We start from the raw sequence: 15,910 nt of genomic DNA, 5'->3' as shown, positions 1-15,910 counted from the left end.
TTTCTGCCTCTGATGGTTTGAGTGTTGGTGCTCGACCTCAAAGCATCTTGTGTTGCTTTCATGTTGAACAGGAACTGCAGACTCCATCCTCGACCAATGAACCAGAGAAACACACCTGAGGATCACCTGGGATCCACTGGGTGGATCAGAAATGTCTGAAGATGATTTCAACATAAAGTTTTTTAACATGCAGTTTAATAAGAATGAGTTTTTATGTGAAAATTGTATGAAATTTTAATTATAACTGATAATCAAGTGGCTACATTTAAAACTCTGAGGAAAGTTCAAACTGTTTGATCCCCTTAAAACAGCAACTATGTATTAAAGAAATCATTTTCAAAAATCAGCTACAAAAATGTGTTTAATTAAAAGCAACAGCAAGAAGAAAATAAACTATAGACTGTTTCTCTTATATTCACTTCATTCATGTGAACTTTCAGTCAAAAGGTCAAATACTGGTTATTGCTAAGGTCAGCTATTATTTAAATATCTGTGAGCTTCAACATGTTTCAGATCAGGATCATTTTCATCATTTCTGTCAACTACGTCACTTCCTCCAGGAAATACTCAGCACCACGGTTCTTCATTTACTGATGGATTCATTCTTAATGACACTTAAACTCTTCATCTTTAAACTGCAGCCTCAAAATGTGCAAAATACATGAATTTATTTTCCACAGACTGCGAATAATTAACAAGTGAGGTACAAATTAACAGAATAACAAACCTCATTGACTGCATGAAACTAAAATATTCTGAAAACTTGTGTGCAGCAGCAAATGTGGTCCCAGTAGAACAGGGAATAAAAGTATTCAGTTCCAATGCAGGAATAAACAGAAAATCTAAGCAAAAAGATTCACTTAAATTCATGCACCAAATTACAGGAAAACTAAAACGACATCTAATAATAGCATAAGAATTATGGCAGATAAACTCTACTTTATGTTTAACTCCTTTAGGAAAGAAATGACCTTAAAGCTGTTCTGATCCTCAGGAGTTTAATGTTTTAGAAAATATGAAACTGTTTTCACATTTCTAAAAGAATCCAGAAAACTCTGATTAAACTTCTGTTAAATCTTTACTTTTACTGCGATGTCCAGAAACTCAAAAACATGTTCACACTGTGAGAATATTTACAGCTTGGACAATGTTCTTCATTACAATCGTAAAATAATCCAACTTCAGTATAAAGTGACGTTTTAAATCTCATTAATGTTCATGATTCAAAGATCATCTTCCATGTAATTACTCATGTTCATTCCTGAAGGACTCTGGGTTTCAAACAGTTCCAGTTACATCCTAACAGTCCAGCAGAGGAGAGTCCACATGAAGAACCCCTTCAGTCCACCTCCTCAATAGTGGGTCCCTGGGTGTGGGCTCCTGCCTGTTCTCTACAAGTACCAGTGGGCCTCCCTCCCTGATACAACCTGCTGATGATGGGGTTGCACACTTTCTCCAGCTCTTTCTGCTGGTGTTGGTACTCGTCTTTCTCAGCCAGCTGGTTGTTCTCCAGCCAGCTGATGGTCTCCTTACACTTCTCAATCACCTTCTTCTTCTCCTCCTCGCTGATTTTGCCTTTCAAGCTCTCGTCCTCCACGCTGCTCTTCATGTTGAAAGCGTAGGACTCCAGGGAGTTCTTGGCAGCTATTTTGTCCCTCTGCTGCTCGTCCTCAGCTTTGTACTTATCGGCGTCCTGCACCATCTTCTCGATCTCCTCCTTGCTCAGACGGCCCTTGTCGTTGGTGATGGTGATCTTGTTCTCTTTGCCGGTGCTCTTGTCCACGGCGGACACGTTCAAAATGCCGTTGGCGTCGATGTCGAAGGTGACCTCGATCTGCGGGACCCCTCGCGGCGCCGGCGGGATCCCCGTCAGCTCGAACTTGCCCAGCAGGTTGTTGTCCTTGGTCATGGCTCTCTCCCCTTCGAAGACCTGGATCAGGACCCCGGGCTGGTTGTCAGAGTAGGTGCTGAACACCTGGGTCTGCTTGGTGGGGACGGTGGTGTTGCGTTTGATCAGGGACGCCATGACTCCTCCGGCCGTCTCGATCCCCAGGGACAGAGGCGCCACGTCCAGCAGCAGCAGGTCCTGAACGTTGCCGGACGTGTCGCCCGTGAGGATGGCGGCCTGGACGGCCGCGCCGTAAGCCACCGCCTCGTCCGGGTTGATGCTCTTGTTCAGCTCGCGGCCGTTGAAGAAGTCCTGCAGGAGCTTCTGGATTTTGGGGATGCGGGTGGAGCCTCCCACCAGGACCACGTCCTGGATCTGAGCCTTGTCCATCTTGGCGTCCCTCAGGGCCTTCTCCACCGGCTCCAGCGTTCCCCTGAACAGGTCGGAGCACAGCTCCTCGAAGCGAGCTCTGGTGATGGAGGTGTAGAAGTCGATGCCCTGGAACAGGGAGTCGATCTCGACGCTGGCCTGGGAGCTGGAGGACAGCGTCCTCTTGGCCCTCTCGCAGGCTGTGCGCAGCCTCCTCAGGGCTCTCTTGTTCTGGCCCACGTCCTTCTTGTGCTTCCTCTTGAACTCCTCCACAAAGTGGTTGACCATGCGGTTGTCGAAGTCCTCCCCGCCCAGGTGGGTGTCTCCCGCCGTGGCCTTCACCTCAAAGATGCTGTCCTCGATGGTCAGGATGGACACGTCGAAGGTGCCTCCGCCCAGGTCAAAGATCAGAACGTTTCTCTCTCCTGACTTGCCTTTGTCCAGACCGTACGCGATGGCGGCCGCGGTGGGCTCGTTGATGATCCTCAGGACGTTGAGTCCTGCGATGACACCTGCGTCTTTAGTGGCCTGTCGCTGGGAGTCGTTGAAGTAGGCGGGGACTGTGATGACGGCGTTGGACACCTTGTGGCCCAGGTAGGCCTCAGCGATCTCCTTCATCTTTACCAGGACCATGGAGGAGATTTCCTCTGGGAAGAAGGCTTTGTTCTCCCCTTTGTACTCCACTTGAATTTTGGGCCTCCCTCCTTCTGAAAGCACCTTGAAGGGCCAGTGCTTCATATCGGCCTGCACCACCAGATCATCAAACTTTCGTCCTATCAGCCTCTTGGCGTCAAACACCGTGTTGCTGGGGTTCAGAGCCACCTGGTTCTTGGCAGCGTCCCCGATCAGCCTCTCGGTGTCAGTGAAGGCCACATAGCTGGGGGTGGTCCGGTTGCCCTGGTCGTTGGCGATGATTTCTACTTTTCCGTGCTGGAAAACCCCCACACAGGAGTAGGTGGTGCCCAGGTCGATGCCGATGGCTACGTTTTTAGCTGCAGACATTCTTGGCTGAGTTTCCTTTCAGTCCTAAACAAGCAGAGACGCACATGAGAAGAAGAAGAAGGATTCAGGAGGGATGGATTCCCTGTTACAAACAGTTCATATTATACCGTTTACATTTCTACTGGACTTTATAGCAGTTTTTGCTCCAAATAAAACTGGTTTTATGCTGTGTTGAGTTAAAGCCTCAGAGATGTTCAAACATGATTAAAACCAGAAATCATTTTTCTGGTTTTGACTAAACTCTATAAAGCCTATAATTTGTCCTTACATCAGTGAATGATTGCACTAATTTAGTCTGTAGTCGCTCTGAAAACAAAGAAGAAGAAAAGTGTGAAGCAGATGATGAGATGAGGACTTACTTTAGATCAGAGCCTCTTCTACAGAGCAGTTCAGTGGTTCTTTCTCCTCCTGTGAAGCTCTTCTGATGTTCTCTGAAGGTGCGTTTCTCTCTATCCACTCAGCCTGCTCACCCTCGCAGCTATTTATACCTCTTCACGCACTTCTCGCCGCTTCTCCAGCCTTCGTCCAATCACAGAGCGCAGCGGAGGCATGCGTCATGACGTCACCCAGTAGAAGTTTCTACCAGCTTCTGGTCGCTCCGAGAAAATGTTAGAAAATGACAGAATATTTTATGTATTTATATTAAAATATATTTGTATTAATATTTTCAAAATATTTCAGAATATTTTCAGGAGCTAACAGAGCGAAAACGACAATATTATAGCAAAAATATCAAGCTGCTGATTTAATAATGCGTCCAAATCTGCCTGAAACCCGAAGGTTTATTAATCTGGGCTCTAATATTTTTATTATCCGCCAAGGAGGTCATGTTTTTGTCGTTGCTCTGTCTGTCTGTTTGCAAAATAACTCAAGACGTCATGCGCGGATTTGGATCAAATAAAAGAAATAAACAGCGCAGGATCACTGTGAAGCTCACTAAAAAACGGAAATACACTATTTTAATTCAACGTTTTTATATAGACTCCTTAAAATGATCTCATCAAAACTCCTATAAGATTCTAACGTAAGCCTGATAAGCCACAGTTCTCCAGCTGCTCCAAGTCCGAGTCTTTCAAACAGGTTGAAACTAGAAAAGCTTCATAGAGGCGCAGACCTCCACCAAGGCAGTAGGGCCAGCTTTCTTCTACACTGAGATCTACTCTGGATGACTTCGGCATGTGAGGTGCTGACAGGGTGAGAAACCTTGTGGGAACTCCTAGTTATTGCACTCGTGGATCTGGCAATGATAAAGAAAACCAGGATGCAGATGGTGCTCCACATCTGCACCAAAATCTAATAATCTGTTCCTTGTCCTAATACGCACCTTGTCTGAAATTCATTCATAAATTTTTGAGATATTTTGCAGACAGACAAACCAACATTAACAAAAACATAACCTCCTTGGGAGAGGTAAATATTGTGTTTTGCACTTATGTAATTACTAAAACGTTGCTTTACTCAAACATTGCAGGCACTGCTTTCAACCTGGAAAATTTGTTGGAGGGAAAAAAGCTATGAAACAACCCACTTCATTGTTTTAACTCCTGCAGACATTCAGTCCAGTTTTTAACTTCTGATCCAGTCTTCATTTATGTTGATTATCGTCCCAAACAACCAGATGTTGCTTTCATCTTTGAATGGTTTCCCATACTTCTCCAGGTTTCTCCAGGCTTGTCCAGGCTTCTCCAGGCTTCCTGAGACTCTGCCTCCCTGGGGTTTCATTTAGCTCCATGTTTCTGAATCTCAACTTTTAAATAAAGTAAGAATCTGGGCACCTGAGGAATCCTCACATCATTTTTATTGGGTTCAGTTCATCATGTAATAATGTCATGTTATGTGTATCCCAACTTTTCCTGTAGGCGACAGTCCATTTACCAGTTAGATTTTTAGTATGTGATAAAATTTTTACAAACAATTATTACAAACAAAATGTGAAAAGTTGCATCCTGATGACAAAGCCTCTTAGATCTGGAAAATGTGATTCTACAGAATCTGATTCATTTAGGTTGGTTGATGATCTCCATTCATTCTGTTTAATATTCAGGTTCAGATTCTGTTATAAACATGAAGAACTGACGATTCTGTGATGTTCAGACTTCTAGATTTTCCTCTTTCTGTTTTAAAACAAGACAAATGCAGGTTCCCACTGACTAAATGTTATCAGAAATTCTGCCACCAAATAAAACCCCCAAAACTCTCAGTACTAAAGGTTCTCTCTCGTTTGTGCTTCTTCTCTCCAGAAAGTTCTCCAGAGGTCTTGAAAAAAATCAGCCTCTGATTGAACGAAATTTCCAGAAAAAGCCACTAAGTTACGGACACGCACCGGAAACAGTGTGACTATGTCTTCAAACTAAGATAAAATCTATGTGCTGTGCAGCTCCCTCCAACACAATATAGACGACGTGCTTTTATTCTGAAGGTTTAAACAGGATGCTGTGCGTGGTGTCGCTGTGACTTTGATGGTGCTACATTTGAAACGTCTAGAAGCTGCCAGACGTTCAGCTTCAGATATATATATAGAGATAAAGCGGCTGGCCTGCGCACAGTCAGGTACAGCAACAGCTAAGAGTGAAGAAGGAGAAGAACAACAAGAACAAGAAGAAGAAGAAGAAGGAGAAGAACAACAAGAACAAGAAGAAGAAGAAGGAGAAGAACAACAAGAACAAGAAGAAGAAGAAGAAGGAGAAGAACAACAAGAACAAGAAGAAGACGAAGAAGGAGAAGAACAATAAGAACTACATAAGAAAGAGAAGAATCCTCTTCATCACAGCACTGAAGATCAACACACAGCGGTAAGTCCAGGTTTGATTTCTTAAGGTTTAAATTGAACAGTTGAAACTAAACACTTAAAACAGGAAACAGATATTCCTCTTGTAGCAGATGCCCTCTGATTCTATTAGCTCTGAATGGCTGCTGTAGTTGTTCACTTCAGTCCTTCTTCTTCTCATGTGCGTCTCTGCTTGTTTAGGACTGAAAGGAAACTCAGCCAAGATGTCTGCAGCTAAAAACGTAGCCATCGGCATCGACCTGGGCACCACCTACTCCTGTGTGGGGGTTTTCCAGCACGGAAAAGTAGAAATCATCGCCAACGACCAGGGCAACCGGACCACCCCCAGCTATGTGGCCTTCACTGACACCGAGAGGCTGATCGGGGACGCTGCCAAGAACCAGGTGGCTCTGAACCCCAGCAACACGGTGTTTGACGCCAAGAGGCTGATAGGACGAAAGTTTGATGATCTGGTGGTGCAGGCCGATATGAAGCACTGGCCCTTCAAGGTGCTTTCAGAAGGAGGGAGGCCCAAAATTCAAGTGGAGTACAAAGGGGAGAACAAAGCCTTCTTCCCAGAGGAAATCTCCTCCATGGTCCTGGTAAAGATGAAGGAGATCGCTGAGGCCTACCTGGGCCACAAGGTGTCCAACGCCGTCATCACAGTCCCCGCCTACTTCAACGACTCCCAGCGACAGGCCACTAAAGACGCAGGTGTCATCGCGGGACTCAACGTCCTGAGGATCATCAACGAGCCCACCGCGGCCGCCATCGCGTACGGTCTGGACAAAGGCAAGTCAGGAGAGAGAAACGTTCTGATCTTTGACCTGGGCGGAGGCACCTTCGACGTGTCCATCCTGACCATCGAGGACGGCATCTTTGAAGTGAAGGCCACGGCCGGAGACACTCACCTGGGAGGAGAGGACTTTGACAACCGCATGGTCACCCACTTTGTGGAGGAGTTCAAGAGGAAACACAAGAAGGACATCAGCCAGAACAAGAGAGCCTTGAGGAGGCTGCGCACGGCTTGTGAGAGGGCCAAGAGGACCCTGTCCTCCAGCTCCCAGGCCAGCATCGAGATCGACTCTCTGTTCGAGGGCATCGACTTCTACACCTCCATCACCAGGGCTCGCTTTGAGGAGCTGTGCTCCGACCTGTTCAGAGGAACCTTGGAGCCGGTGGAGAAAGCTCTGAGGGACGCCAAAATGGATAAGGGCCAGATCCACGACGTGGTCCTGGTGGGAGGCTCCACCAGAATCCCCAAGATCCAGAAACTGCTGAAGGACTTCTTCAACGGCCGGGAGCTGAACAAGGGTATCAACCCGGACGAGGCGGTGGCTTACGGCGCCGCTGTCCAGGCTGCCATCCTAATGGGAGACACCTCGGGGAACGTTCAGGACCTGCTGCTGCTGGACGTGACTCCTCTGTCCCTGGGGATCGAGACGGCCGGAGGAGTGATGACGGCTCTGATCAAACGCAACACCACCATCCCCACCAAACAGACCCAGGTGTTCAGCACCTACTCTGACAACCAGCCTGGGGTCCTGATCCAGGTCTACGAAGGGGAGAGAGCCATGACCAAGGACAACAACCTGCTGGGCAGGTTTGAGCTGACGGGAATCCCACCTGCTCCGCGAGGGGTCCCGCAGATCGAGGTCACCTTCGACGTGGACGCCAACGGCATTCTGAACGTGTCTGCGGTGGACAAAAGCACCGGCAAAGAGAACAAGATCACCATCACCAACGACAAGGGCCGTCTGAGCAAGGAGGAGATCGAGAAGATGGTGCAGGACGCTGATAAGTACAAAGCTGAGGACGAGCTGCAGAGGGACAAAATAGCTGCCAAGAACTCCCTGGAGTCCTACGCTTTCAACATGAAGAGCAGCGTGGAGGACGAGAGCTTGAAAGGCAAAATCAGCGAGGAGGAGAAGAAGAAGGTGATTGAGAAGTGTAAGGAGACCATCAGCTGGCTGGAGAACAACCAGCTGGCTGAGAAAGACGAGTACCAACACCAGCAGAAAGAGCTGGAGAAAGTGTGCAACCCCATCATCAGCAGGTTGTATCAGGGAGGGAGGCCCACTGGTACTTGTAGAGAACAGGCAGGAGCCCACACCCAGGGACCCACTATTGAGGAGGTGGACTGAAGGGGTTCTTCATGTGGACTCTCCTCTGCTGGACTGTTAGGATGTAACTGGAACTGTTTGAAACCCAGAGTCCTTCAGGAATGAACATGAGTGATTACATGTAAATACGTCTCCCATCACTGTTTATGATCCGCTGATTAAATGTATTCAACACAAAAACCTCAAATATGGAACAATGTTCCACTCTTTTCTATTCTGAATTATTTTGTTGTTTCTAAATATGATGGAACATCTGAATGTAGTTTTCATCTATAACTTGTTGGACATTTGTTGGAAGATTTGTACATAAATTATCATTGCTTAGTTTAAAAAGGTTCTTTATCTGTTTGATTTACCATTAAAAGACATTTTCCTTTTATTTACTTTGGTGAACTTTGAAAGAAGTGGTTTGAATTCTTTTTACATTTATCTTTGAAGTATTTATATGAAATATTAACAGAATGGTCATCTTGTCTTAGTGTTGCATTTGGGTGGTTGCTATGCAGACTGAGCAGGAACTTGTGTGTGGAGGAGTTCTGGAAGCAGGTTGTTCACACCCCAGACAATCTTCATGTTCTTGGATGCCAGATGTGGACGTGTGAGCTGTATCAGCATCTGGACAGAACCAGTTTTATTCAGTAGGACTTGTATTTGTGAAACTGTGTGTAGCCAGACCCACGATGCTGTAACATGAGTATTTTTCCTTTCTTTAATAAAAGGCTGTGACAGAGCAGCTCCTCTGAGAGGATGAACTGTCTCTCCCTGGCAGCCAAAGATAACTGTGACCTTTGTGTCTTCATTCATACCTTCTCTGAGTTTATCAGTGTGTCTAACTCTGACAACAATGTAATATAGGTGAAAGAAGACAGTCTAAGACTCTAGTCTGTTTATTCCTTTAAAGTATTAATATATTAATATTACATATATTAATATTGATATATTATTATATATTGAAGTACTGACTACTGTTAATTAATGCACCCTCCACAAAACCAATTTATTTTTAAACACATCCAATTTTAAAGAAAGATATACACTACTAATATTTAAATTAATAGCTTCTTCACCTCAACAAACAGGACCCTCATTAGTGCACACATAGATCTCCATCACTCCTGAAAAAGGCATGAACATGCTCCAACTCCAGAGCCACTGTTTCATAGATGCATCAATGCCCCAGCATAGCTGAAAATTAAATGGCTTAAATGACCTTCTCAGCATGACATGGAGGTCTGCTCAGGTGTTTGAACAGCAGTCACTGAAGGTGGAAGACAGCTCTAACACCACATCTGCACAGCTCCTCAGATCCTTCTGATTCATGGCCAGGTCCAAGCTCCAGCCCTCCATCCTCTCATACCAGATTGAAGGGTCAGGGACACACTCTCACTGCACCTATGGTGGAAGAAATGGGTCCAAATGGACCTAACCTGGTTTTCCGGTCCTGCACTTCTCATGACATCGAGGAGTGCGCAAAACGTCTCCCTGACCTATCTCAGTCAGGTGAAGTTTTTTCCACCAGTTTCTCTGATTTTTGCAAGGAATATCGTCCTACTGGTGCTGAAATACGCAGAATCCTGACACGTAAAATAACTGCGTCTGACATCGCAAAAATCCATAACAAGCTCCCTGTTCCAAACCTACTTTTGAAAAATGAAGATTGGGATCAAATGTTAGGAATGCCGTTACTGTCCTGGTGGTTGCCGTCAAGACAGAGTTTCCCCAAAAGATCAATATGACTAACATCTATGCCTGCAAGCAGAAAGGTGATGAAGACACTAATGATTTCATCACCAGAGTGATCGAACCAGTGACCAAGTAGTGGAATAGAAACACCCACAGAAGTGGGTACAGAAGCAAGGGTCTAGGAGACCTTGTTTGTGATGCGGTCATAAAAGGAATGCTTCCACTTTTAACACAACATCTTAAGGGGGCATTGTGGGCTGAGCGGATCATCCTCACCTTGCTGATGTTCGCAGACATGCCAAACATGCTCAACTCATGTTTGAAGAACGGCAGCGGAGTAAAAAAGAAGCATCTGACAAAGAACTGCATCTAGCCACGATTACGATGTACCAAAATGTCGGAAGGAATAGAAATGGAGGATGTCGACGAAAAGGTTATTGTGAAAGTCCGACTATATATAATGCTGCATTGAAAGCTAGTCTTGAGTCATTGGAGTTGACCTCAGGTTCTGCTTTATTGCAGTATGTTGATGATCTTCTGCTTTGTTGTCCTACTAAGGAGCAATGTGAGAAGGACACTGTCACACTGTTGAAACATTTGCATTCAGAGGAGTACAAGGCCTCTCTTTCTAAACGTCAGCTTGTCCAGCTACAAGTAACCTTTTTAGGTCATGTTATTTCTGCTGAAGGTAAAACTCTTTCCTCAAAGCGTGTGAATGCAGTGCAAAACATTCCAAAACCTGTTACAAAAAAACAGTTGATGTCATTTTTGGGCATGACTTAATATTGCAGGAATTTTATTCCTAATTATTTCTGTATGGAAGCCCCGTTGGGTGCTCTCATACATGGTAAAGGTTTTTTGTCTCAGGAGAATATTGTTTGGACACCTGAAGCAGAAGCAGCTTTCATACAACTTAAGCTGGCTTTGCAGAAGGCTCCTACTTTAGGATTACCGAATCCTAACAAACCTTTTTTTCAGGCTGTTGATGAAAAGCATGGATGCATGACATCAGTTCTCCTCCAAGATCATGGAGGTAAACAGCGACCTGTTGCTTGTTTTTCTGCTAAGTTGGACTCCCTAACTGCCTTCGTGCTCTGGCAGCTGCAGAAAAAGCTGTGTTGGCTTCTAGAGACATTGTTGGATATGCAGACCTCACAGTTTTGGTTCCACACTCTGTTGCTCTTATTCTGCTTGAACAAAAAACATCACACCTTTCTACTGCTCGCTGGCTGAGATACACATCAATTCTTCTGGACATGCCAGGCATAACTGTTAAAAGGTGTACTGTGCTCAATCCAGCAACACTTCTCCCCCACCAGAAGATGGGGAGCCTCATAACCGTGTTTCTGTCAGGATCTGGGTTTTGTTTGTGTTTTGTGCTTGCTTCATATGCTCAATGTTTTCAGACGGTGCTGGAGTTCTCAGGTGTGCTGGGTGACAGATGCGACTCATTCTACTGATTACTTTGTGGAGTACTTAAGCAGGAGGCTGCCAGCTCTTCGATGCCAGAGTGTTTTGCCCTCAGTGGTAACAAGCTCCAACCAAGCTCTAAATCTATGCTTTGTTTTTCGACCTCTTTTGTAACTTTGTTTATGCTCCTTCGCAGGCTAAGCAAAGTGTTTGGAAACCATTTTCTGGACGAACAAAGCTATCTACACTTCGAGGATTTATTTCCTTATCTACTGACTTCGTTTGGATTTGCATCTAGCTGGTAGTCTCTTGTGCCAGAAATAAGTCCAGTAACCAGTCACCCCCAGGTCTTCTCCAACCCCTCAGTATCCCAAATCAACCCTGGGCTCACATACCATTGGATTTCGTTACTGGACTTCCTCTTTCCTCAGGTATGACAACAGTTCTCACAATAGTGGACCGTTTTTTTAAGGCGTGTCTTCTCATTCCCCTCAGGAAACTTTCCTCAGCTCTACAGACAGCCAAACTACTCACTAAACATGTGTTTCGTCTTCATGGTATCCCTCAGGACATATTATCCGACCGTGGTCCAGAATTCATCTCGCAGGTTTGGAAACAGTTTTGTTTAGCTCTACGAGCTAAGGTTTCTTTGACCTCAGGTTTTCACCCTCAGTCTAATGGCCAAACCGAAAGACTAAATCAGCAGCTGGAGTCAACCTTACGATGTCTCACGTCCACAAACCCCTCAGATTGGTGCTCATACCTATCTTGGGTGGAGTACACTTTAAATTCCCACGTTTCTTCAGCTACTAGATGTTCACCTTTTGAAGCTTCCTCGGATATCAGCCACCCCTGTTTGCTGCCGACGAAAAGGATATTGCGGTTTCTTCAGTCCACCAACATGTCCACCAATGCAAATCTATCTGGACCTCCACCATTCAGACCTTGAACTGCACTGCTGAAAAAAAAAAAATGTTTTGCTGATCGGAAACGTAGACCTGCACCTGAATACCAACCTGGACAGAAGGTATGGTTGTCAGCACGTGATATACCCCTTAAATCCATGTCTAGGAAGCTTTCGCCTCGTTTCATCGGTCCCTACAAGATTGAGACTGGTATTAGTCCCTCTGCCGTTCACCTTCGGTTACCTGCTAGTCTTCGTATTCATCCTACTTTCCATGTGTCTCAGATCAAGCCAGTGGTCTCCAGTGACTTGTACCCTGTTCCACCCTCCAACGTAAGCATCTACACACTGAGCTCTTTCCTATTATTGCTCCAAGCTCACACTGAACAACACCTGAAGAGACTTCTACAAACTGGATCCTGAATGCCTCTTCCCCTGGTGACCTGACCACGCCTATTTAGTAACCTGTCCTCTTTACTATGTTAAACCCCTGCTCTTAGTTAGACATCATTCAGTTCCCTGTTCTCACCGTTTCTCTTCCCTTCTTTCCATACAGTTGGAGAATCGTCCGTTACGTCAACTGATTATCTTTGTCACAATAAACATCTTATATATATATATATTTATTCCGTTCTCCGGAGTGCTCTCTGTATGTGGGTCAGATCTATTATGAAAATGATACTTTCAGTGTTGGAGGAAATTTGCACACTCCGGCCTGACCTTTCTGAGGAGATACCTCTGGAGAATCCAGAGATGATTTTATTTGTTGATGGTTCGGCTTCTCGAAACCCTGATACTGGTAGTATTCAGGTGGGTGTTGCAGTGTGTTCGTCCCATGAAACTCTTGTTTCAGGATCACTGCCAAAACACTTTTCTGCCCAGGCTGCTGAGCTTGTGGCCCTGACTGAAGCTTGCAAATTAGCCGAAAATCAAACTGTAAACTGTAGGTACGGATTTGGTATAGTCCATGATTTCGGGGCATTGTGGAAACACAGACTTTTTTAAAAGTGATGGAAAACCCATTTTGAACCATGTTCAGGTTTCTAACCTGCTCGGAGCAATTCTTTTGCCAAAAACTATCTCTGTGTGTAAATGCGCGGCACACATCTTCGACAGATGGTTCTGGTCAGAGAGTTTAGGAGGAAACACTGGAAGTTCAGGCGCTGGAGAGGACCATTTCAGATCCTGCTGGTCACCCACACGGCTGTGAAGGTGGCAGAGCAAATCCCGTGGATACACGTATCTCATGGCAAGAAGCTTCCAGCTCCTCTGGATTCTCCTGGTCCCCAGGATCCAAGGAATCTTTTACCTGGATCATCTCTTGCTTAACGTGTGAGGACAGCGGCCCGCCCCAAGGCTACAAACTGTAAGCTAATCACTGGAGAGTGATTGAAAAGGTTGGTGAAGAACACTGTTCTTACAAGGGCATAATAATCCCTTGGGCAGTGCAATGTTTGTTAAAAGGAGTTTTTGGACAAGAAGTCTAATGCACCATAGAAAACAATGTGGGCTACATTGATAACTGGCGAACATTTTGGGGAAAACCTGGTCTGATCCAGAGAGACGGCATCCATCCCACTTTGGATGGAGCAGCTCTTCTTTCTAGGAATCTGGCCCCTACCCACCTTTGTCTTCATTCTCTGGACCTTGTGCTGACATATGGCATTGAGTGTAAAGACATAACAATATTTTCTCATAACCCTGTCCTGTCTGACCATTTCTTAATAACCTTTGAGTTTAATTTAACCGAGTACTCCACACCTGAAAGAAAATTTCATTATAGTAGATCATTATCAGACGATGCTGTAACAACCTTTAAAGAATCTGTTCTACTTTTAATTTCCTCATTATCACTGAAAAACACAGTGGAGGGCAATAATTTTGTTTCTTCCCCTTCACAAATTGATTCTTTTGTTCATTGTTACTTCATCATTGCCTGATGCATTAGACAATGTAGCCCCCTTGAAAAAGAATGTAATTATTCATAGGAGGCTAGCTCCCTGGTTTAATTCAGAGCTGCGTACTTTAAAGCACAATGTTAGAAAATTGGAGAGAAAATGGCGCTCTACACACCTAGAGGATTCCTACTTAATCTGGAAAAATAGCCTACTGTTGTATAAAAAGACACTTCACCAAGCTAGAACAGCTTATTTCTCATCATTAATAGAAGAGAACAAGAATAATCCTAGGTTTCTCTTTAGTACAGTTGCTAAACTTACACAGAGTCATAGCTCTGTTGAGCCATCCATTCCCTTAGCTCTTAGCAGTCATGACTTTATGGGATTATTCTTAAATAAAATTGATTCTATTAAAAATAAAATCTTTGACATACTCCTGAAGATGATTACTTCATCCTCAGCAAGTGAGACAACATTGGAAATAACTGCAGAACCTGATCTGTGTTTGGACTGTTTTGATCCTGTGAAGCTTCCTGAGTTATCAGAAATATTAGCTTCATCTAAACCTTCAACTTGTATGTTAGACCCAATCCCAACCAAATTATTTAGGAAGTGTTCCCTCTGATTACCAGCCCCATTTTAGATATGATTAATCTATCTTTAGTAAATGGATCAGAACCACAGGCTTTTAAGTTAGCTGTAATTAAACCTTTACTTAAGAAACCTTCACTTGATCGAGATGATTTAATAAATTACAGACCTATATCCAATCTTCCATTCTTATCTAAAATTCTTGAGAAAATAGTTGTTAATCAAATGTGTGAACATTTATACAGCAATGACCTGTTTGAAGAGTTTCAGTCAGGTTTCAGAGCTCATCATAGCACTGAAACAGCTCTGCTGAAAGTCACTCATGATATTCTTATGACCTCAGATAATGGACTTGTGTCTGTTCTGGTTCTGTTAGATCTCAGTGCTGCATTTGATCCAGTCGACCATAATATTCTCTTAGAAAGGCTGGAATATGCTGTAGGGATCAGGGGAACAGCACTAGGCTGGTTTAAATCTTATCTGTCTGACAGATTCCAGTTTGTTCATGTAAATGATAAATCATCTTTAAACTCCAGGGTTAATTGTGGAGTACCACAGGGTTCAGTACTTGGGCCAATTCTCTTCACTATATATATGCTTCCAATAGGTCAAATTATCAGGCAGCATGGGATAAATTTTCACTGTTACGCTGATGATACTCAGCTTTACTTATCCATAAATCCTGATGAGCCCAACCAGTTAGATAGACTACAACCATGTCTTGAAGACATAAAAACTTGGATGACTTTAAATTTTCTGTTTCTAAATTCAGACAAGACAGAAGTTGTCGTCTTTGGACCGGAGTCTTTAAAAAAGAAACTGCTTAGTCAATCACTTAACCTAGATGGCATTAAATTGACCTCCGGTAATAAAGTAAAAAACCTTGGTGTTAACTTTGACTAGGACATGTCATTTAAATCCCATATTAAACAGGTTTCTAGGGTTTCCTTCTTTCATCTCCAGAACATTGCCAAAATTAGAAATATCCTGTCCAGGAGTGACGCTGAAAAACTAGTCCATGCATTTGTTACTTCAAGGCTGGACTATTGTAATTCTTTACTATCAGGATGTCCACAAAATGCAGTTAAAAGCCTTCAGCTGATTCAAAATGCTGCAGTAAGAGTTCTGATGAAAATTAAAAAGAGAGATCATATTTCTCCTATTTTAGCTTCCCTTCATTGGCTCCCTGTTAAATCCAGAATATAATTTAAAATTCTCCTCCTCACATATAGTTAGTTACTTCCATTAACATTTACTTTTCCTTCCCATAGAAAG

At 44.1% G+C, this 15,910-nt stretch overlaps 2 protein-coding genes across 2 annotated transcripts; one reads left to right on the top strand and one right to left on the bottom strand.

The window, feature by feature from the left end:
- Positions 1 to 343: 343 nt before the first annotated feature.
- On the bottom strand, positions 344 to 3,773 carry LOC124864443 (heat shock 70 kDa protein 1-like). The gene is made up of 2 exons (XM_047359222.1): positions 3,619 to 3,773; positions 344 to 3,283 (listed from the first exon to the last, which is right to left on the bottom strand). Exon 2 carries the CDS (start codon positions 3,257 to 3,259, stop codon positions 1,340 to 1,342), a length of 1,920 nt encoding a protein of 639 aa, XP_047215178.1. The 5' UTR covers positions 3,260 to 3,283; positions 3,619 to 3,773; the 3' UTR covers positions 344 to 1,339.
- A 2,025-nt stretch (positions 3,774 to 5,798) lies between these two features.
- On the top strand, positions 5,799 to 8,528 carry LOC124864317 (heat shock 70 kDa protein 1-like). The gene is made up of 2 exons (XM_047359061.1): positions 5,799 to 6,051; positions 6,228 to 8,528. Exon 2 carries the CDS (start codon positions 6,251 to 6,253, stop codon positions 8,168 to 8,170), a length of 1,920 nt encoding a protein of 639 aa, XP_047215017.1. The 5' UTR covers positions 5,799 to 6,051; positions 6,228 to 6,250; the 3' UTR covers positions 8,171 to 8,528.
- The last annotated feature ends 7,382 nt before the right edge of the window (positions 8,529 to 15,910 follow it).

This window comes from Girardinichthys multiradiatus, chromosome Y (assembly GCF_021462225.1).
Source record: "Girardinichthys multiradiatus isolate DD_20200921_A chromosome Y, DD_fGirMul_XY1, whole genome shotgun sequence".
Taxonomy (NCBI): domain Eukaryota; kingdom Metazoa; phylum Chordata; class Actinopteri; order Cyprinodontiformes; family Goodeidae; genus Girardinichthys; species Girardinichthys multiradiatus.
The sequence above is the reverse complement of the archived record's forward strand: the minus strand, read 5'-3'. Positions and strand labels throughout refer to the sequence as shown.